The 21,146-nt window shown below is 52.9% G+C and overlaps 7 protein-coding genes across 7 annotated transcripts; 5 read left to right on the top strand and 2 right to left on the bottom strand.

The window, feature by feature from the left end:
* Nucleotides 1-12: 12 nt before the first annotated feature.
* Nucleotides 13-1,273, bottom strand: MAA_08470 (vegetative incompatibility protein 4; the record flags this gene model as incomplete). The annotated part of the gene is made up of 4 exons (XM_007826468.1): nt 13-103; nt 158-915; nt 993-1,111; nt 1,177-1,273. 4 exons carry the CDS (start codon nt 1,271-1,273, stop codon nt 13-15), a joined length of 1,065 nt encoding a protein of 354 aa, XP_007824659.1.
* Nucleotides 1,274-2,084: 811 nt separating this feature from the next.
* On the top strand, nt 2,085-5,712 carry MAA_08469 (Major facilitator superfamily transporter; the record flags this gene model as incomplete). The annotated part of the gene is made up of 12 exons (XM_007826467.2): nt 2,085-2,502; nt 2,582-2,666; nt 2,723-2,967; nt 3,004-3,234; nt 3,285-3,463; nt 3,522-3,581; nt 3,647-3,782; nt 4,260-4,548; nt 4,602-4,745; nt 4,798-5,335; nt 5,398-5,563; nt 5,612-5,712. 12 exons carry the CDS (start codon nt 2,085-2,087, stop codon nt 5,710-5,712), a joined length of 2,592 nt encoding a protein of 863 aa, XP_007824658.2.
* A 2,026-nt stretch (nt 5,713-7,738) lies between these two features.
* On the top strand, nt 7,739-9,370 carry MAA_08468 (Major facilitator superfamily domain, general substrate transporter; the record flags this gene model as incomplete). The annotated part of the gene is made up of 1 exon (XM_007826466.1): nt 7,739-9,370. The coding sequence occupies one exon, from the start codon at nt 7,739-7,741 to the stop codon at nt 9,368-9,370; it is 1,632 nt and encodes a 543-aa protein (XP_007824657.1).
* Nucleotides 9,371-9,918: 548 nt separating this feature from the next.
* MAA_08467 (glucans biosynthesis glucosyltransferase H) lies at nt 9,919-10,341 on the top strand (the record flags this gene model as incomplete). Its single annotated transcript, XM_007826465.1, has 1 exon — nt 9,919-10,341. One exon carries the CDS (start codon nt 9,919-9,921, stop codon nt 10,339-10,341), a length of 423 nt encoding a protein of 140 aa, XP_007824656.1.
* Nucleotides 10,342-10,917: 576 nt separating this feature from the next.
* Nucleotides 10,918-12,630, bottom strand: MAA_08466 (TPR domain protein; the record flags this gene model as incomplete). Its single annotated transcript, XM_007826464.1, has 1 exon — nt 10,918-12,630. The coding sequence occupies one exon, from the start codon at nt 12,628-12,630 to the stop codon at nt 10,918-10,920; it is 1,713 nt and encodes a 570-aa protein (XP_007824655.1).
* Nucleotides 12,631-14,637: 2,007 nt separating this feature from the next.
* Nucleotides 14,638-14,943, top strand: MAA_08465 (uncharacterized protein; the record flags this gene model as incomplete). Its single annotated transcript, XM_007826463.2, has 2 exons — nt 14,638-14,680; nt 14,735-14,943. The coding sequence occupies 2 exons, from the start codon at nt 14,638-14,640 to the stop codon at nt 14,941-14,943; spliced, it is 252 nt and encodes an 83-aa protein (XP_007824654.2).
* Nucleotides 14,944-15,809: 866 nt separating this feature from the next.
* On the top strand, nt 15,810-18,680 carry MAA_08464 (HET domain protein; the record flags this gene model as incomplete). The annotated part of the gene is made up of 4 exons (XM_007826462.2): nt 15,810-16,853; nt 16,907-17,237; nt 17,291-17,427; nt 17,490-18,680. The coding sequence occupies 4 exons, from the start codon at nt 15,810-15,812 to the stop codon at nt 18,678-18,680; spliced, it is 2,703 nt and encodes a 900-aa protein (XP_007824653.2).
* Nucleotides 18,681-21,146: the final 2,466 nt, after the last annotated feature.

Here is a 21,146-nt window from a genome sequence, read left to right as displayed (position 1 = left end):
CATCAACCCCTCCTATTCGCCTTGCTTAATGTTATTCCTTTCCGTAGTATCAGACATGTCGGGGAAGTACTTCCGAAGCAGAAAAACAAAATCATCGAAAGTCCTAAGCACGTTGGCAAACACGGTTTATAGAGATAAAGTAGGGCAATATACATACTGCTGTCGGGCAGGTGACCCTGCAAAACATGCCGAGTGCATGAAGTTCGTTTTGGCGCTGTACAGGCGATTTCTGTCGTCCCATTCTTCCTCGGGCTCACTAGGCTCCATGTTTCGGAGGTACTCTCGCCGGTAGACCTTTGAGCGCAACTGGTGCCTTTCTGCTCGCCAGATGCCTAGATCCATTTCGTTATGGCCGTAATACGCAGCGCAGTCAAAGATCCAAGGATCGCCCGTGCTAGACTCAGTCCCTATGTTTCCGTCCCACATATCGCCGTGAATGAGCACCGGCTTGACCACGCGTCCATCGGCCTCGAGTGCCCCAATAAGTCTTGGAATAAGTTGGGACTGGACTTTGAGGTACACGGCGTCCAGTTCCGGCCACAGCCCGTTGGTCTCCATGTCCTGGCGGTAAGCTTCGGCAAGAAGCTTGGAGAAGAAGGATGTCCAGCTCGGGTCCAAGCCGACTGCCTGCGGGCGCGCCCCGTCGAAGGTCTGGATCGGAAACCCGAACTGGCCCGTTGGAGAGGAACTGTTCTTGTGCAGTGCCGCCACACGCTCACCCAGCTTGACGGGGTCCGGCAGAACAGGAGTAAAGTCTTTGAACTCGACCAGCAAGAAGTGACTCGATGGAACCACGCTCTTTAGTTTCCCCCATCCAATCGGCCGAGGAACAAAGGTCGGGGCGGCTTTGTGAAGCTCCGTCATGCCCACAAACTCTCCCTCCAACTGCATCTGGCCCAGGTCGCCTGGGACGTACTACGGCGCCGCAGCAATACATCAGACACGGAACACCAAAGGCTCCATGGGGAAGAATGGAAAAGGGCATATCTAACCTTGAGGAAAAATGCGGTCGGGTCTCCGTGCTTATCAACCGCGTTGATCTTGGCCGTCAGTGACCATGCAGACTGCCCGAAGCGGTAGGCGCTCATAGCTGTTGTACCCTCAGGTAAGGCTTGAGAGGTGGTTTGTGGTTAGGATCAGGAGCTTCTGTGTACTCTTGATTGTTCACTCTCATACCATTGCGCACGGACTCATCAATTGGCACATCCCCAGGCATAGACCCTGTCAATGAAGCAACTTGCCGCAGCAGCACATCGTGACCCTGAAGTTGCATGGTATAAGACAAACACCAAGTTTAATAATATCCCAATATCTTAAAATCGTGAGAGGAAGAAGGCAGGTTGTGGACGAGTAGTGACAGTGAGGGATAGGATCAGTTCCCCGCATCATGTATGATGTTGGGCCGCCCTCGTACAGAGCAGCTTACTACGTTGGCTCCGGAGATTAGCTAAGATCGGCAAAAGGAAGGTTGCTGCCTCGCAAATTCGGAGACCACAAGGCGTGAGTATTCTAGCTTCAAAATGATCAATCTATTAGTGAAAGTGATGAACAGACTCCCGCGAGTCAGATACGCCAATTTGAGCTATAACAGTATAATGGGGCTGTAACCCTAACCCTACCCCGAGAACTAGAAAATACTACTTGATGCGTCCAAGGCTGTTGGTGGCTACTGCTATTGGATGAATTCATATTGAATGCGGTGGTTTACAGTTAAGCGCGGCCATTTTGCCTTGGTATGTATATCCATCCATAGTATTGCAAGTTGAACATGCAGTAGTTTATTCACTTTGCTCCATGTGTGTGCGATTTTGAGATGTCTGGTGGCAGCGTTTTGCTGGCCCTACCGCGAGTTGGTCCTACCGGCGGTCATTGACGTTGACAATCAACAAGTTGGGCATGGACATTACCTTTGGGACCCACATAAGAGGAACCTGACCCCAAATAGCACACATTCAAGTTATTAGGCGAAAAGTGGTTTCTCTCTACGCCATTTTTTGTGCGACTTTTGAAGTTATAATCGACCCCCGCTCAACCACAGCCGTCAAGAAGCCCACAACATTTTGGGCTCTTGTCCATCTCGGAACATGGAATCGAAAGGGCCAAATACCCCTGACGCTGAATCTATTGGTTTAAAACCCACGGCAGCCCCTGAATCCGCTTACTCGACATTCAGCAGCAGGCAAAAGGCATGGATCGTCTTCCTCGTCGCCCTGGCCGGCATGTTCTCCCCCATGAGTAGCTTCGTCTTCTACCCCGCCATCGACGCCATCTCCAAAGACCTCCATGTTACTGTTGGCCTTGTCAATTTAGCCGTAACTACCTACATGATTGTCTCGGGCATTGTTCCCACCTTGATGGGGAGCGCCGCCGACTCCTTCGGAAGGCGGCCGATATACGCACTCGCCCTGTCCGTGTACTTGGTAGCCAACCTCGGCCTGGCGTTGCAAGATACATATGTCGGCCTCTTACTCCTGCGCATGCTTCAGAGCGCTGGCAGTTCCGGTTTGTTACCTTGTTTCATACATCCCCTTTTGTCATGTCAAAACGCCGAGTGCTGCGCTGAAGCACCCGCGCACCACAGGCACTATATCTCTTGGGTACGAGGTCCTCTCCGACATCACTACTCGCGCTGAAAGGGGTTCCTATGTCAGCATCTTCCTTATAGGGTGGGTAGCTTGCTGATGCAGCGCGAGATCATCCCCGGAGCTAATCGAAAAGCAAGGCCCAACGTCGCTCCTCCTGTTGGTCCCGTTTTGGGGGGTATTCTCACAGCAAAGCTTGGATGGAAATGGATATTCTGGATGCTCTGTATCCTGGGGGGTTCTTGCTTGGGTTTAATTTTGCTAGCACTCCCAGAAACCTCTCGTGTGATTGTTGGCAACGGGAGCATAGCGCCTAGCGGCATCTACCTCACCCTCTTGTCCGTAATTGCAAGGAATAAAAGGGGCAAGAGTGGTGAAAGTCAAAGTATTCATGAGAGCACGAATCTCGCCCCGTCCCTAGAACATGGACCCAAGTTCACTTTACCCAATCCACTAGACTGCCTCAAACTTCTTCTTTTGAAGGATGTGGCTGTGGTTCTATCATGTAATGGAATTTACTACACGATATATTGCAGCATCCAGGCGTCTCTTTCGACGCTGTTCATTGAAATATACAACTATGAAAGCCTGGGGGCAGGTCTCATTTACATACCGTTTGGTATTGCCTGCCTCGCCGGCACCTTCATATGGGGTCGGTCAATGTCCCACCCATTCCGCAGTTTTATACTAAATGCATTATAGGCAAGGTTCTGGATTCTGAATTCGCTCGGCTTGCCAAAAAGCATGGCATGCCCCAGGGTGAGGTCCGCCGCAACGCCGGCTTTCCCATTGAGGCGGCTAGACTGAGCAGTGCGTTATATCTTGCGGTTCTCAGCACAATAGGGACAATTGCTTATGGATGGTCTATCCATTATCGAGTTGTAAGACGGTCCTGGGGAGTTAGCACAGCACGTGTCTCATGTACTGACTGCGCAATAGCATGTTTCCGTTCCCCTCGTTTTCCAAGCCATTGTTGGCTTTTCGGTCACCGGTCTCTTTGTGGCATGTTCAATCTTGCATCCACGGATCAAAGTATAAATTGCAGTTACTAAAACATCCCTTAGGCGCTTGGCACGCTTCTGACGGATTTGAACACGAACAAAGCATCTACCGCGTCTGCATCCGCCAATCTTGTTCGGTGCGCACTTGCAGCAATCTCCCTTGCCATCCTGCAGCCCCTCATTGATCGGATTGGGGTTGGTTGGTGTTTTACCATGTTTGGGCTTCTGGGCGGCTTCTGCGGTCCACTCATGATATGGGATATAAAATGCGGTGCGGCTTTAAGACAGAAAAGGCAGGGGATTGAACATGTGCACTAGCCTGTGAAAATGGCGTGTATTTCATGGAAGTTGTAGAAAGCACACTCGGGTCAGGGGCTGCTTATGTGCATAGCTCTGCTCATGGATTATACTAAACTTGGGCCCAAATCTCGATCTTCACAATAAAGGCCCCCTTTACGTTACAGCAAATAGTAGCAACTGGGTATTACTATTCGTTCTAGGCCTCTATATCTGCATGAGAAAATCTACAAATGCAATAGTGTAATTAAACAATTCAATTCACAGCACCTGAGACAGCACAAATACTTTTGCGCAAGATTTGGACCTTGTTTAACTCGACACTCATGAGCACAGGAGTAAAACTGCTGCTTGAACCACACACTTTGCACTGGTGTAGTTGAGGGAAATCATTTTGACGGACAGAGCGCAGGGCCTGGTATGAAATTACCAACAAACCAGGCGTGCAATGCCCGGCCAACCAGCGGCCAGTTAGCCACAAGCCAAAGGCAGCTGCAGGCCATAGCTCGCGGCAGGCGGAGGGTGTCATTTAAACGTCAACTGGTTTGGTCTAGTCATTCTCGCCGGCTTTGCCTACAGGCTCTCGTAGAAGAGTCGTTCCAAATGCAGGCCAAACCAGCCGACGTGTCTCTAGACACGAGGCATTGGCTGCACTTTGTTGCTGGCGGGTAAGGGAGGAAAATCCGAGCCACGTGAACGAATCTGATATTTAAACCTCTAGGACGGGCGCGGTCGTATCGACAACGGCTACTTTCCCTCTCGACGTCGTGAAAACGAGACTGCAAAGCGACTTGTATCATCAACCCATCGGACGAGGCAGAATAGTTACGGAAGCACCAAGTCTAGGGACCACTCAGTTGCTGAAGTGAGTATTTCACCACACTTCAAAATTACCACTCTCTTGCTCATCTATCCAGAAACATTTACAGGCGTGAGGGATGTAGAACTCTGTTTAGAGGTCTTGCCCCCAACTTATGGAGCTTTGTACCCGAGACCGCAATCGGCTTCTACGCCTATGGAAACACGAAACGTATCCTTGCCGAAATCTTCAACCACGGCCATGAGTCGGCAACCGTCCACATGTGTGCTGCAGCACTTTCTGGCATCGCTACAGAAACCTGCACGAATCCACTATGGGTTGTCAAGACGCGGCTCCAGCTTGATCGGGAGCGTTCAACGGGATTAGGAAGAGTGTACAAAGGGTCGTGGGACTGTGCGAAACAGATCCTCAGCTCCGAGGGTGTTCCTGGCTTATACCGAGGGCTGACGTTGAGCTATTTGGGTGTATCCGAGTTTGTCTTGCAGTGGATGCTTTATGAGCGAATGAAACTGGCCTGTGGTATATCTAAAGAGATGGCATCTCCTTCCAGCAGTTCCCCTTCAGAGTGGTTTGGAATCCTTGGCGCCGCTGGCTTGTCCAAGCTCATTGCCGCAACTATTGCCTATCCCCACGAAGTAAAATACCCTCGTCGTCTTCTCCTTTCCCACAAGTTATTGCAGACTAAGGTACTATCTAGGTTGTGCGAACCCGCCTCAGACAACAGCCCCTGAGTGGCAAGCGTAGATATACGGGACCCATCCAAACATTTGAGCTCGTTCGAAAAGAACAGGGCCTCATTGGTTTATATAGTGGGTTGCCTGCTCATCTGTGGAGAGTCGTGCCAGGAGCAGCTATTCTGTTTGGTTAGTTTTTATATGGAAGAAATGGCACCATTCTAATCCCGAGTGTAGGAACTTATGAAACCATTCTCACACTCTTCGGAGATGGTGGCAGGGTTGATTGGTCTCGGTCGCAGGATAACCTCCAAGCACCCAGCGATTCTTGCCCCTGACAATAGGACCAACGAGTTTGCCATGTCAACCAGACAGCATCATTTTTTGTTGGCAGCCTGCCCCAACCATACACCAGGACAATTATAGTACGCCTCTCGCTCCAGGGCCGCTACATGCTTTTTGCATATAAACGGCCAATAATATGGTGCCACCACTGTATAGAACTCTCTCCAGCCTGCTGAGTCTTCTTTACCTTCGCCTGTAATATTATTTAACTTCAGAGGGAAATAATAATAAACTTAGTAATTTAATTAAGAATTATTATAAGCTTTTTCAGGTTATAGCTTCAAGTTTAATATTAGATAAAATTTTATAACTAGGAAGCTTTAAATAAAGGGCTGAATCTAGTCTGCTAGCCGGGGGCAGCTCATATTCGTGTCAACTCCCATTTACCAATTTCACAGCCCAGCAACTAGGTCTCGAGCCCTTGTGCAACTATCGTCGAGTTCAAGGATCGACCCGTGCCCAACGTGACTTTGGTGTAACAGCACCCGTAGCTCCGCAAATCACCACGTCAAAATAAGCGCCTATTTGACCCTTGGGGGGTTTATGCGGCCATCCAACAGTGTGGCCAAGTCAGGATGCGCCTCACGTGCTGTCTCCTCGGTGAGTTTGAAGCAGAGGGGGGACGAAATCAAGCTCCGGTCACCTTTCCCATCACCAGAGGAGCCAGCAAAACATGCGCCGATGTCTGATAAACAAGATCCTTGTTACTTGAGCGCCCTGGCGCCCGAGATCATCGGCAATATTCTACTCGAGATGGACTCTGTGCGCGCCCTCGGCAATTTGACCCTCGCCTCACGCCACGTCCACCAGTGCTTCGAGGGGCGAAAGCACGGCATCATCTGGTGTTACACGGAAAAGGCCCAACAGATCGTGAAGCCCAACAAAGGGGCTTCGCCGATACAGGACTTATTAGTTACACAGCTTAAACACGTGCCCAGGTAAGAGCTTTAGGCCTGGGTATTCCTTTTATATATATAAGGCGGTCACCCTTCTCTTCTTTTCTCGTAGAAACTCAAGACCTTAGAGACCCTTCGAGATCATTATTAAATTGAGCCCTTTTGCTCCAAGCCTTCTACGTTGAACCCTTGTCACAGCGGCCTCGGAAGATGGTGAATGCTGAAAAGTTGGGCTATCGTCGGCTGTGACAAGGGTTCGATATAGAAGGCTTGGAGCAAAAGACTCAATTCAGAGATAACTTCGGAGGGTGTCAAAGGTCCTTGGTCTTCCAAGACGAAGAAAGGGATCAGTGACCACCATGTATACATGAAAAGAACGCCTGTGCCTAAGGCTCCTGCCCGGTCATACCTTCAATCTGTGTAACCAATAGGTCCCCCGTCGATGATGTCCCTATGATAGATTGGGCTTTAAGTTGTTGGGCTGTTTCCGTGCAACAGTCTGGCAGACTGGACATGTCGTGTCTTTGACTCCGGGCTGGGTGCTCGGTGAGTGGCAACCTGGCGTCCCAATAACCCTAACCCTATAACCCCCAGTAGTATCCACCAAGTTGCCTGCAGGCTGCCAGTGTGAACAGGTGTTGACGGCTGGCATCAATTCATGTCAATCCGGTCACATGATGGTTCCTGGGGGTTTCTAGTATCTGGTCAATCCTTTCCGGCCAGACAAACACTCGCAATCATTCCCTTGACCCATTCCACACGTCCAATGTCACCAACTTGGAATGCGATCAAGAGCGGGCATGACATCACTGCCCGATAATAGCACAGCCACCGACGGGACCACCCATGCTCGACGTTGCACCCAGATTTCGCGCCCCCCAGCCCGTTTCGAGACACCGGTAACCAAGCAGCCCATCACAAGTCGCCATTCCCGTTGCGTCGTTCAAACTGCGCAGGCCATCCCACCAGTCTAAACCTCTTGCGGCCGCATCATCCACAGTAAGCCCGCAATTGAAGCCGCAAACTCGATGAAAACCCGAAATCCAAGTGCTGCCATGCACGAAATCTCCCTTTTTCCTCCTCTCACCACCGGGCCGCTTAGATACGTCCGACTAAGCGAGCCATGCCGTCCGAAGTCGACACCAAGGAGGCACGGGAGGTGAACCGCCAGTCCCTTGTGATAGACGAGGAGAAATCAGCGTCCGTCGCGCCAGCACCCGCCAACGAGCAACGCGAGGTCGTGACGCCTGCCCTGCAAGAGGGCGACGCACCCGCGACGAGCAACTGGGAGATCCGCTCATGGTACCTCTACTACATCGGGGCCAACGGCCTCGCACTCTTCAACTTTGGCCCGACGGCCTTCCAGAACCTCCTTGACCAGGCAGCCGGCGACTCGGGGCTGCTGTACTTTGCCGGCCGCGCGCGCGACGTCAACAGCATCGTGCTTCTCGCCAACGGCATGTCGTTTGCTATACAGGCCGCGCTGTTCCTCGTCATCGGCGCCTACGCCGACTTTGGCACCGGCCGCCGCTGGGTCCTGCTCGTCTGGTCCGTCATCGCGTACGGCATCGGCTTCGGCTGGCTTGGCGTCCACGACGCCGCCAGGTGGAAGGTCGCCGCCGGCCTGTACATTGTCGGCCTGGTCGCCTACCAGCTTACCCTGACCTACTGGACCGCGGCGTTCCCCTCGCTGGCCCGGAACACGGCACACCTCAGGGCGTCCCGCGCGGCGTACGAGGCGGGCGAAATCACCCAGCGGGAGCTGGACGGGCGGGACGAGATGGAGCGCAGCAGACTTAGCAACGTGGCGTTTTGGATCCAGTCGTGCGGCGAGATTGCTATCCTTGCCGTCATCGTGGGCATCATGTTTGGCCTGCGCGTGGATGACAGCCCGTCCAATAATAACTGGGGCCTCTCTGTTCTCGTCGCATTCGCCACGGCGTGCTGGCTCGCGCTGTCTATTCCCTGGTTCGTGCTGGAGAAGAAGCGCCCCGGGATGAGGATCCCGCCCGGCAGGAACATTGTCACCGTTGGCCTGTGGCAGCTGTACGAGGCCCTGGGGCAGATTTGGCGCCTCAAGCAGAGCCTGGTGTACCTCGCTGGCTACTTTCTGTTGGGCGACTCGCTCAACACCACCGTCACCGTTATTGCCACGCTGCAGAACCAGGTCGTCAGCTACAACACCCTCACGCTGACGTACCTCCTTATAGTCGGTATTGGCGCCCAGGCTCTCGGCATCGGCGGCTTCTGGCTCATCCAGAAGAGGTTTAACCTTAGCGCCAAGACCATGTTCAACGCCGTCATGGTCTTTATTATCCTCCTTGACGGCTGGGGCATGGTCGGCAACTGGACCGACAGATTCGGCTTTAAAAACGTCTGGGAGGTGTGGCTGTACCAGGCCTACTACGGACTCGTCGTGTGCCCCTGGTACAGCTACTCGCAGATCATGATTAGTTCTGTGACGCCCCGGGGACACGAGTTCCTCTTTTTTTCCGTCTTTAATATCATTGGCAAGGCGTCTAGTTTTATTGGGCCTTTGATTAGCAGCGCTATCATCGATGCTACGCCCGGCGGGCAGAATAACAGCGCCCCGTTTTATTTCTTATTTGCGCTAAGCCTACTAAGCGCCCTGGGGATATGGGCGTTTCTGGACCTCGAGAAGAGTGCGAGGGAACAAGAGGCGTTTCTTGTTGAGGAGAAGGAGAGGGTCTATGGGGAGGATACTGCCGCCGTGAAGGAGAAGCTGGCAGCGTAGTTGCCTTGGAGTGAATTCAATGGAATCTAAACTATAGCCGGCCTGGGTCTGGTTATCTACGTACTATATGGCATCGTATGTTGGCGTTTCTCTTTCCAGGCTGTGGAATTGCGCGGGGAAACCTGCTATGTTGTTGGACGGTTGGAGTAATTACAAATGCCAAGGCATCGCAAGAATTGAAAAGCCATGGCACTACCCGCCGGCAATGCCTGCACCGGGTCTCCAAATGGTGGAGAATACCCCGAGAATGTGAAATGGCCTGTACCCATAGCTTATCTGTTCATCAATGGCCGGACTGCCGATGCTCACTCACTCGGCAATAGTAAAGCAAGAGCATGCCCAGTGGAATCTTCATTTGACGGAACGCCACTCTTGACGAAGAGTAAAAGTCTACACAAGACGAGCAATACCAGCTCTGCACCCATTCAATGTTGCCAGAACACGGGCTAGAAAGCCGACAACATCGAGGACCACGTCGACAAGCACGGGCGTCGTGACACTCGACTCGGACGGCGCCATGGGTGGAGACGTGCTGGTCAATGTCCAGCATGGAGAAACACCCCCGGATCGGCCGGCTGCAGACCCAGTTCGCCGGGATGCCGGCCGCCGGCAGCTTCACCCGGCTCCTGCAATTTGGGATGCTCCACAACGTGCCGGTGCACAACGTCGGAATATTGAAGTTTTGCTGGACCCACAACGCCATCACCCGCATCGGCGCCTTCCGCAGGCACCGCATGCTCCCCGTCCAGACGGAAAGCTCCGAGACCAACCCGCCGACACTTCTCGGCATCTTGCGCCGTGAGCACCGCTGGTATCAGGGCATTATGCGGTACTGCTTTCTGCTCAAGGAGCCCGGCCTCCAGTCCGTCAGCCGCTTCCAGGTGTGCCAGATCCTCGCCTCGTTTCTCGGCTCGGCCTCTGGTGTTTTGTGGATGCTGGCGGCATCGCCAAGGCATGTTGGATGGATATGACGCCGCCCGAGTCGAGCCGAGGCCTAGCCGAGGAGACTGATGGGTAGGTAGGTAGATGTGCGTATTATGCCCGGAGGAATTTCCCCAGAAGGCCATGTTATCTTTGTGTCACACTCTGGGTCGTTTCCTCGCAGAGTTTGCCTTGTTTATGGACACAAGGTAAACTAGGGTTGGATAAACATCCCATGACCATGGAAGCAGGGTGATTAGTTCTCTCTAATAGCCGCGATTATTCTTTAATTTTCCTTATGGCCTCGTGTAAGACCCAGCCCTATATCACACTAAATAGTCTGCCGCCGAAATGCTGTGAGTTTACGAGCCTATTATCTAGTTTGGGTTGATTACATCTCCGAACGCTGGTTTTCAGACGTCCAAGAGATCAAGCTTGCCAGTCTTGACAATCGACTCCAGCAGCGCATATATACTCTCCCCACGCCAAACCGCATTACCAAAGTGCATGTGCCCATCTACCCAGCGTTGACAAGTGCAAGGCTGAAGCCAAGTCTTTTTGATATATGCTATTGAATTCTCCGGCATGCAATGCACCGCCCAGCACCCATGCCGCCTGGCTCATTGTCATATCCTCGCCGTCACGGTCGTCCTGCAAAAGCACGAACTCCGAACGGGCACATCAGCCACCTCCAACGCCCTCTTCAACACGGGCTCCACCTCCCTGGCCTCGGCCACCCGGCCCAGCTTCACGCAACACTCGTGATATCCATGCAGCGCCCACACATTGTTCGGGTGCCGGTGCACCCTGGGCAGTGTATCGTCCAAGCCCAAATCGGCCCTGTAAATACCCCACGCCTCCTCGGCACGGCCCTGCTCGAGCAGTAATGCGCCGTAGGCATGTCGAACAGGCTGCATCCAGCCCCATGGCTCGTCAAACGGCAGCCAGTCATATCGCAGTATGCCCTCGCGCAGATGCGCGAATGCGGCATCGTAATTCCCGGAGCGGTATTCGATTTCCCCGTTTAGCATGGCCTCGGCCACGTCGAGTATATCGACGCACTTGTTGTTGAACAGTGTTCTGGAGGGTTTCACGTGGGGCACGGAGTCGCGGAACAGTCGCCGGTGGGCGTTGGCGTCGTCGACGCGGTTGAGCGCAGCCGAGGCCACGCCCTTGGCGTAGTGCAGCAGGGCGGTGGTGACGCAGTACAATTCCGCGTCTTGGGGAAGTTTCAAGGCGAGCACCTCGTGCCATTTTCCGAACCGGATGAGCGCGTGCACACGCATGGAGAGAAAGGCCTCGAGCCAGTCCGCCATGGGGGGGTTTTCCACACGGAGCAGTTCTTCGGAGATGCTGGCCTCGAGCATGTCCACTGTTTCAAAGGCTACCCTGGACTGGCCCGAGAACATGGCGCCGTAGATGCGGAAGTGGTAGTCGTGGCTGCGGTAGAGGGTGTAGAAGTTCATGGGGCCCTCGCGCTTCAGGAACTTTTCGTCGGCGAGAATGGCATCCGTGTTGGCAATGACGGCGCGCGCGTAGTCGCCGACCAGGATGTCGAGGTGGGAGGGCATGTGGTTGAGGTGCCCTGCGTCCGGGACGAGGCCACGCAGCTTGTCTGCGGCTGGCATGCCGGCCTCGGGCGTCTGGGACATTTCCATGAGGTGAATGTAGAGGTGGAGGAGGCCTGGGTGCTGGTCGCCGCCTTGCTGGGCGAGGGCCTTGTCCAGGACGCGCTTGATCTCCAGGGTGCGTGCGTCTTTTGCCGGTTCGCCGGTTTTGATGTCCCACAGCTGCCAGGGGGTGAGGTTCATCATGGCATCGGCGTACAGAGTGGCTACGTCGAGGTCTTGGGGGAATTGTGAGGCGACCGAGGCCATGGCATCTGCGTAGTCCCGATTCCAGATACAATAGTCTGATTTGGCGGGAGCGTCTGTGCTCGGGTACCGAAACACGAGGGCTTCAATGAGGGCCCTTTCTGCGAGCGTGGCATTGGCAGAGTGTGTCTTGGCTTGTTCCACGGCGCGGTGCGTACGCTGTGCAGTGGTGGTGAGTTCGTTCTTTGCAAAGAGTTCCCAGGGCTTGTTGTAGTTTGGGCCAAGGGAGTAGGCGAGCCCCCAGTAGGCAATGGCGCAGGAAGGGTCATGGTCAATGGCTCGTTGAAAGCACTTTGCTGCCTCTTCGTGATTGAAACCGTAGCACCAGACGAGGCCGCGGTTGAACCAGGTCTGGGCGACGGGGTGTTTCGTGGTGATGTGGCGATGATGGGTGCCGAGGTCGTAGTAGCCGTCGTCGAGGGGAGGCTTGCTGTCGTCCTTGGGCATGGTGGGCGTGAGGGACATGGCGGCCAGCGTGCGAAGGTATTGCGGTGGTTTCAACGACGGGTTTCGATCATGGTTGGCCCGCAGTGCCGTGTATCGTGAAGAGTGAGTGGCGAATGTTGAAGATTTGGGAGGTTTCCATGTCGAAGCTCCATGTTCGGTCCAAAGACGGTGGGGTCAAGTGGTACGAGGTGACATCGACCTGGGGCGCTGGGCTTGGCGGCTCACTGACATGTACAGGTACCTCGACACACGTTGGAGACCGAGAGCCGGCTGCCGCAGGGAGCTTGATCCATTGCTGCGGATGCGTGCCGACAAACAGGCAGGCCGTTATCCTGCAGTGGCAGGCAAGCAGCACGGCCTCCGACTGGCATAGTCTGGTCCGCGGCCTTCCAAGCAGCCTGCGTAAACAGCCGCGGCCGGATGATAAACCGGTGCCTGGCAGACGGAGATCTAGAGTATCTGGGGCGGGGTATCGAGTACCTGCGTACTGGAGCCATGGCGCCTGCACACCCCGTACAGACTACCCCGGCGCCGACGCGATGTCACTCGGTCCCCGCCCCCTCGTCTTCCCCAGTTGGGCACCTTTCCCCCGACCTCGGCCTGGGATCTCACCGACACCCGTTTACCGCATTGGTTTCGTCTTTGTTCAAGGTAGTTGCTACAGCAACAAGTATCATGTAGAAGCTGATAATGCCAAATGCCCAAGCACAGGCCACATGAAGAGGGAAATACACCGCTATTTGTCTACGATCCCGTAATCTTTAAAGTCGAGCAAGCAAACGTCAACCGTGTTTCATGTCCCGCAAATGTGGTGACAATCCGTGGCCAAATCCTCATCCTAGTGGGGAACGGAAGCTTATCTCGACTAGGTGCTGATAGCGAAGGCCAGCACGAGTTTCTAGAAAGTATTTGACGGCAGGGGAAAGACTAGGCACTTTGTAAATATCTGCCTTCCCAGATCTGAAGTTGTAGCTTCAGGACGTAGGCTAATCGTGCTCTGAAAGCAACTTTGACTCCTGTTTTTTCTTTTTTCAACTCCTTCAACTAATTGGACCGACAACAGCATGCCAATAAAATACCAAAACCGCGACTCAAGCTCTCATTTTGAACACCATCTACAGGCTTCTCTTATTTGCCTTGAGACCAAGACTCCTGGCAGGTGTATTCGTGGTACTAGGCGCCACCATGTAGAATCTACACAATTTAAAGGCTGCAGTCGCAAGTTCGGAAAGTCGGTACCCCCGGGAAAGAAATTCCATCTACGTACACCTGCAACCGTAAAGTGGAAGAAAAAGCCGTTTCCGAGATGCCTGCTTTTACTCGCGCTACATGTAGCACTTTCACATGACTCCAGGGGCTACCCTTCTCGACATCGAATCTGGCATCCCAAAGCGGCAATTCGGACTCGATCAGCTACCCTTGGCATAATGGCTTGGATAAAGAGGCAGTGCCAATTTTCGCCCAGGCTTGACCGAGTTCTGTGACATGTGAAGCTCGGTGACATCATGCAAGAGTGACCTTGGGACGGGTTTGTGACACTTGGAGTTTCGAAGCTGAGGGTGTCGACATTGGCAACGCTAGCGTTTTTTTCTTTTTCTAAAAAAACGTTCTGCATCTGGAAAATCCAAAGGGTGGCTGTGACTATCAAAGTTCAGTCTAAGTCTCAGATGAACCACATTCATCCCTGAAAACGCCCGACGTGGCCCGAAAGAGTGTGCCCAGTCCATCTCGGCCCGTTGGCGTCGCAGTCTGGCCGTCAAGACGTTGTCCCTGTATCTCCTCAATGGGCTGAATCGTCAGTGCGAGTCGTTGATGCGCTGCGAGTCATGCTGCTGCCCAAGACGCTCGCTATATATAGGAAACTGAGAAATTGCTATAAGATCAGCACGTCTCCCCTCAAGTCACAAAATAGACAAAGAAGTCAAGACAGTTGCCGCATTACCAAAATTACTAGGAAATCACCAGCCACACCCTTCCAAATCGAATAAAATGAAGCAAGTCGCTTACTTGGCTCTCATTGCCGCCATGGCAAGCCTTGCAGTGTCGTCGCCTACTGGCGCCAAGCCTGGTGAGCAAGCGACTTTGGCCGACAATCAATGACAAAACATCTAACAACATACAGCTACCGAGACTCCCGACGCCGGAAACACGGGCAAGGAGATTGGGGAGAGCGCCGGTGTTTTGGGCGACAAAATTGCTAAACGTAACGGAGGCGAAATTGCAGACGCGTCTCTTGGACTCGCTGGCAGCATCCTCGATACAATCTTTGGTAAAGGCAAGAAGGAGGCCAGAGAGGCCTTTGTTACCGTTCCTAAGCCAGAGGCCATCTAAGGGAGATTTATCTGGCCTGTCATCCTGCTGAGCAGGGGAACATGTACCTCCGACTTCTGGCGCTGTTCGGTATCATAAGTCAATGAAACTGGTCTAACTGCTTCGGGAAACTTTGGGAAGTTGGGTATTTAGATACAGGTGTCTCGGTTGATGGCCACGGACCCGTTGTAACGAACGCATGTCACCAATGTCAGGTACCAGACATTAGAAAGGTTCACTAGGCACGCTTTAACATAGATGGCATGAATCCCTCTGTCTCAAGTACCTGGAGTTTGAATATACATTATATCCACATTCACGGGGGTGAGCTTCACTCTGACATATATTGCCCAAGATATTCCCACCTTGCCGACACCTTGGAGTTGGTGTAGCTGAGGTCGCAAGAGGGAATATTGGGCGGCAGCCTTAATGCTACCTTGTCCAAGTCTGAGCCGGACATTGCGCAGGTCTGGGCGGACTTGATGTATGAAAGCTATTCTACTGGAGAGGAGAACTAGTTGGTTGCTATTTTGAGGAAGAACTAAGAGACGTGCTGCTGCGCGATTTCTCGCTCCTCTGCCGTTTGTGTCCAGTTTAAGAGATGCCGTCATGGGGAGTAGATTGAGCATTTGATAGAGTGCATTTGAGAAGCTCTGTTTACTTTATCCATGCCTCATGCGTCGAACTATACAAATTTCTTTCTATTCAGCCCTATTCTGGTTGCGGGCTGACACAACAGCTTATGAAGCCTATTCTCCACCAACGGCTCAGCCGCAACCAATATTTCCAGTCTCGCCAATCAGCCATCGTGAGAGCAAAACTCTCATCCTTCCAGAAACTATCCTAACCTAGCTATACGTTGAGTTCGACAACGGCAGGAACCCGTCATGGACATCTTTGCGGAACCAGACGACCCTATCCAGACTACCCAAGAGCAAACGCCATATCTCTGCATCGAGCACTGGGATGGGGGCATGTTTCGCACATACGGCTACAGAAAGCACAAAACGAGCATCATACCAGCGCTGCTGCGGGTGATTCCGGACATGCCCGCGGCAGACCAGCCGTACCTGGAGAACCTGTACCCAACCCCGAAGGAGGAGCTCCAGCCGTTCATACAGACATGGCTGTACTTTGGGATGCTCGCCGAACTGCTGGGCTTGAACGAGATCGTGCCCGGTGTACGCCTGGTCGAGGAATCTGCCGCCAAAGAGGAAATCTCAAGGCTGCACAAGCAACTGACCCGCGAGGAGAATGGGCGAACCGTTCTCACTGCCGCCGAGATCCTCACCTGGGGTCCGCTCTTCCTCGAACGACTGCAGATGGCAGAGAATCGGCTAGAGAGGCTCGTTTACATACTCCAGTGCCTGCACTACGCCATGGTTATGCTGCAATCTACCCAGGAGAACATCGACCTCGCCGTTCGCTACTCCATCGCCGCGCTGGGCGAGCTCTTCACCACGGGCATCTACACCGCCGCCTCGTCGGCCCAGCCGAGTGTCGTGTTGCCGCGTGAGGTTTCGGGGATCTCCTGGTACAAAGACTACATTTGTCCCGGGGGCGTGGTCGAGAAGAAGATGCTGAGAAACGGTTGGTGCCCCAGCGAGATTGAAAAGATCCGGTCGCAGCTGCAGGGCTTGTACACGATGCACTACACGAGTCAGCTGAAGAAACCGACGCCTTGGTTGGACCATTCAGGCTGTGGCAAGACTTTTTGCGACGCGTTTCGCGTTGACATGAGCACATATAAGCCCGCTCATGTACACGATGGTTGTGGGTGCGACTTCATCGAGGCGGATCCCGCAAAGATGGCGGGCATCTTGAGGAATACGGATGGTTTTCCGCTAGTACGGGTTGAAGGGGACTTGGACGATTTGAAGATTGTGGTTGAGGAGTTTGAGGACGGAATTGCGTATGTGGCATTGTCGCATGTAAGTTGACCTGACGGCTTGTCAAGGACGACGTAGTGCTAATGGAAAGGCAGGTTTGGGTGAATGGCCTCGGAAATCCGACTAGTAATTCACTCCCAAAATGCCAGATCGCACGGATTAGACAGCTTATAGACGATCTGCCCAAGGCTCCGGGCAGCACGGAGCCTCCGCGGCTTTGGCTCGACACGTTGTGCTGCCCAGTCGAAGTAGAGAGTAAAATGATCTGCCTCGAGCGCATCGCTGATGTGTACAGAAAGGCGCACCATGTATTGGTGTTAGATACGACTCTGACCGCATTCAAGTACGAGGGAACCAGCCCTGCCGAGTTGCTAGTCCGGGCGTTTGGCTGTTCGCCCTGGATGAGGAGGCTATGGACACTGCAAGGTATGCGTGCTGACGAACTGAGTATTTTGTAGACTGACCAGGTGACTCGTAAGAGGGCGCGCTTGCGAGGACTCTCCAGATTCAGTATGCAGACAAGGCCGGGAACAATATCACCATGCTGACGGACTTGTGGATGCTTGGCAGCCAAGATTCGCGATACATGCGAATATATCAGGACGTGCTCAACGAGGTGAAACGCGCTCATATTGGCGAAACCGGCATCACAAGGAGCTTGCACACTGACGGTAACAGTTCAATCAACTACTCGGCTTCAGTCCCAAGACGGGCCCCGAAAACCTCAACCTCCCATGGCAGCAGCCGAAAATCACCACTCTCCAACGAACCCTCAACTTCCGCACCGTCTCCGTCCCTGCCGACGAAGCGCTGTGCATCTCAACCCTCATGAAACTAGACACGAGGTACATTGCCGCCGGAAAAGGCGCCAGTGAGCGCATGAAGCGCATGTGGGAAAAGCTATCCGAAGCAAACGGCGGCATATCAAGCCGACTGCTCTTCTACCTAGACGAACAGCTCGACATAGACGGCTGGCGATGGGCGCCAAAGTCCCTCCTCGCGTCCGCTATACACGACCCCGTCCTTAGCATGGACGAGCGTTTCATGCGCTTCCACGCAGAGAAGCCAGCTAATGCCTCGGATAATGTCGTTCTTGGAACCCCGACACCGATAGGGCTCAAGGTACGACTGCCAGGCTACAGAGTCGTGCCCACTCCGCTTCTGCCGAATTTTCCACTACACGCCTGGCCGGAAGTCATCCACCCAGGAGAAGACAAGGTTATTGCGCAGAATGAACGGACAGGGCGGTGGTTCCGCATCATCGACAGGTACCGCACTATGAAGATGCGCGTGTGGACGCGCGAACAGCGCCACGAATACGACAAGCGCGAGGACAATCCTCTCTGCAGGGCGATCCACACGGGCAAGTGCTGTCTCATCATGGAGAAGAAGATGACTCTGGCTGACGGCACCACGGCCAGTTGTCTGGTCCAGGCCGAAGAGCTACATGCGCAGGAAGTGCAAGACGCAGGACACACAGCCGCGGAGAAGCACGTCGTGCTAAAGGCTGTTCGAGAAAGAGGCGTTATCTTGTCCGCGGTAGACGAGAGGGAGGGCAAGATGCTGTCCAAGATTAAGGATCTGGCGATTTCCCTGGCCGAGGACCCTGTGACGGAGGCGTTTTTGCAAGTACAGAAGACCTTCGCGCCGGGACAGGAGGAATGGGAGGCGGCGGAGCTTGCGGTCCGGAGAAGGATGAAGAAAGTTGTGGAGGAGGCTTGGTACGCGGATGAGGAGTTTCGGCAGACGATGAGGGAGTCTACGGGTGATGATCTGGACGACTATGTGTGGGTGTTTGTGCCCAAGTTGTTCTCGCACGCTATTTGGTTGAGGGAGCTGCCCGAGAGGCAGTTGTGGTTTGTGGATTAGATTATACTCGGGGAGAGGTAGTTCGAGAAACTGACACGATTTGTAGCTAATATTATGTGATATTGACATGTTGTTGTAGAAAAGTATACCGCTATGAAGTGTTGACAAGTCATACAAAGTGCAACTTTTTGATTGGTTTGCCCGCATGGCCCGTGTTTGAATTTCCCTTTCTATGTCTAATTATTCCAGGTCGGGGTACAAGTTCATTTGTGCCAGCGGATTATAGTACAAGCAATGCTGTGGTGAGATGTATATGAAACTGTGTGGATATAGTATAAAATGTTCTATATTGTTCTATATAATGGGAGAAACATGGCCAAGTACTCCAAGGAATTAAATGCGTTTTACAAGACTTGCAATAGTACGGAGCAGCGAGAGTAGAGTGGCAAAATATATCCAAGCATCTCCGCCTGAGCGCTGTAGACGAAACAGCGCTGTCACGATGTAACTAGGCCAGGTAAAAGGGAAATGCCACACTTCCAGTCGTGCGTTCTATACTTAAAACTTGTATGGTGGACCTCTTAGTTGAAGACGCCCTGTATTTTTACCCGTTGACAAGCGTCTCTCCGTTCTCCCCCATGTCTCCGAGGCCCGAATACAAACCAAGTGCCCTTGATAGTCTCCAGATTCGATATTTACTACGCGGCATGTTGTCCGCAACCACCGGCGTCAAGCACACACGTCGTTGAGGAACCAACGCAAAACCCTGGCCATGATTTCTCTTCAGGTTGCCTGATGAAAATCGCTTATTGACTAATACAGCTTGACGGGAAACTGCCAAGGCACTTTGTCCCTGCTACATCCAGGACCGCCGACCGTGCTTGCCAAGGGGAATGATTGCTTCTCAACATCAGCTTTGGTCAGAGTCCCGGTGCACGTAGAACTTGCAACTGATGCCTCAAGAAATCCTTTATCCATCATGAGGGGAGGCCAATGGCTAGAAAGGGATATCTCTTGAATAGATGTGCTGGCGTGAAAGTTCTGTAGGTCATCCCCAGCCTCTGTGTCCCATAGTCTGCCCCTGTTTCATCCACTGCAGCCGACGACGCATCCGGTCTCTGAAAATGCAGCATCGGGAGCTCGGTAGGTGTGTCTTAGTTTATGGGGGTTTATGTGCCAACGAGAACATAATTTAGGTCACCAACTGAGACATCCAGAAGATTCAAATCAGTTTGCAATGTTCGAACTGGGTTCCAAGGTCCGAAGTAGAAGCTAGCTGACAAAAACCTTCGGATTAGGGACCTAGTCCACACGCAATGCAATCCATAGCTATCAATCGTGACATTGTGAAGCCCCTGCCCAACCCAACCGTCATGCGCCGTAGCCTAACATTTCGATCGCATGACGTTGATTCAAGAAGCTGGGAATCGCTGGGAATCGCTAAGATTGTAGTAGCATTGCCCGAAGTCACCCTGTGTGTCGTAGTAATGTTTATGTCTGTATACCCTTTGAGCTTCTGACGACTATTCCCCCTCGCTTTTATGCCATAATCTAACATTCATATCGCGCAAACTTGTCAAAAGGAGCACTGGGACACTAGGCGAATTTGTCGTGAGAAACTCGGCTATTTGCTGAAAGGCAAATAGTTGGCCAATACTGTTACGTGCTTGAAGTGTATGTGGCTTTTTGTTGCCTGCTTCTGGATTCCACAATTGAACTGGATCACGAGCTGAATCTGATTCGGGGAGATGATCAGGGTGTGCAAATGCAGCAACACGATCCCTGCATGTATGACTAGTCGACTTCCATAACTTCTCTCCCGTTTAGGAATTCCATGATCTGAAAGTTCTGTATCCGCAAGGTCATGCAGAAAGCTGGCCATTTGGTCAAAATTTGAGGGCGCGCCCCGGTTAGTATGTCTGCCTAGCATCTGCACCCGTCTTTGAGTGCCAGTCTAATTGTTGCATCACAAGAAGCTGACGCAAGAAGTTTGTGGAGAGGCGAAAATAGCACCCTCCTCATGCATATGGTACCCAGGACGATAATCTGACATGGACGATGTTAAAGTGGCCCATATTACAGCTTCATAATAGAGTGTGTAGAGAGAAGGCCCGGCCAGTCCATTATTGTAGTACCGTCAACGTGAAAAGATGGTGTCTTCCGCTAGATACAATAATGCCCAGTTACCATGTCTCAACATCAGTCCGCCTGTGACCAGGTGCACGAGGGAGGGGACCGACAAGACCAGACCGTCTTCTTCACCTCGACCTCTGACCGTTACCGTAGCTTCCACCTCCGTATCAGCCCATGCTTCCTGTGCCTACTCGGGCTTCCGCGTAGTAAGCCAGTAGCCCACCCAAGCTAAAATTGGCAGACCGACGAGGGTACAGATAACCGCGACAATTGTCCATCCTCTGTCAAAAATATCAGACCGTCCGTAAATGGCATGCGCTCCATCTAGTATACGCGGGAAGGCAGAGATCACTGCCGGGGGCATTTTGCGTCTGGGAACTTTGACTATATGTC

Source organism: Metarhizium robertsii (genome assembly GCF_000187425.2).
Source record: "Metarhizium robertsii ARSEF 23 chromosome Unknown MAA_Scf_2, whole genome shotgun sequence".
In the NCBI taxonomy this organism is placed as follows: Eukaryota; Fungi; Ascomycota; class Sordariomycetes; order Hypocreales; family Clavicipitaceae; genus Metarhizium; species Metarhizium robertsii.
Note: the sequence above shows the minus strand (reverse complement) of the source record. Positions and strands in the feature narration are given on the sequence as shown.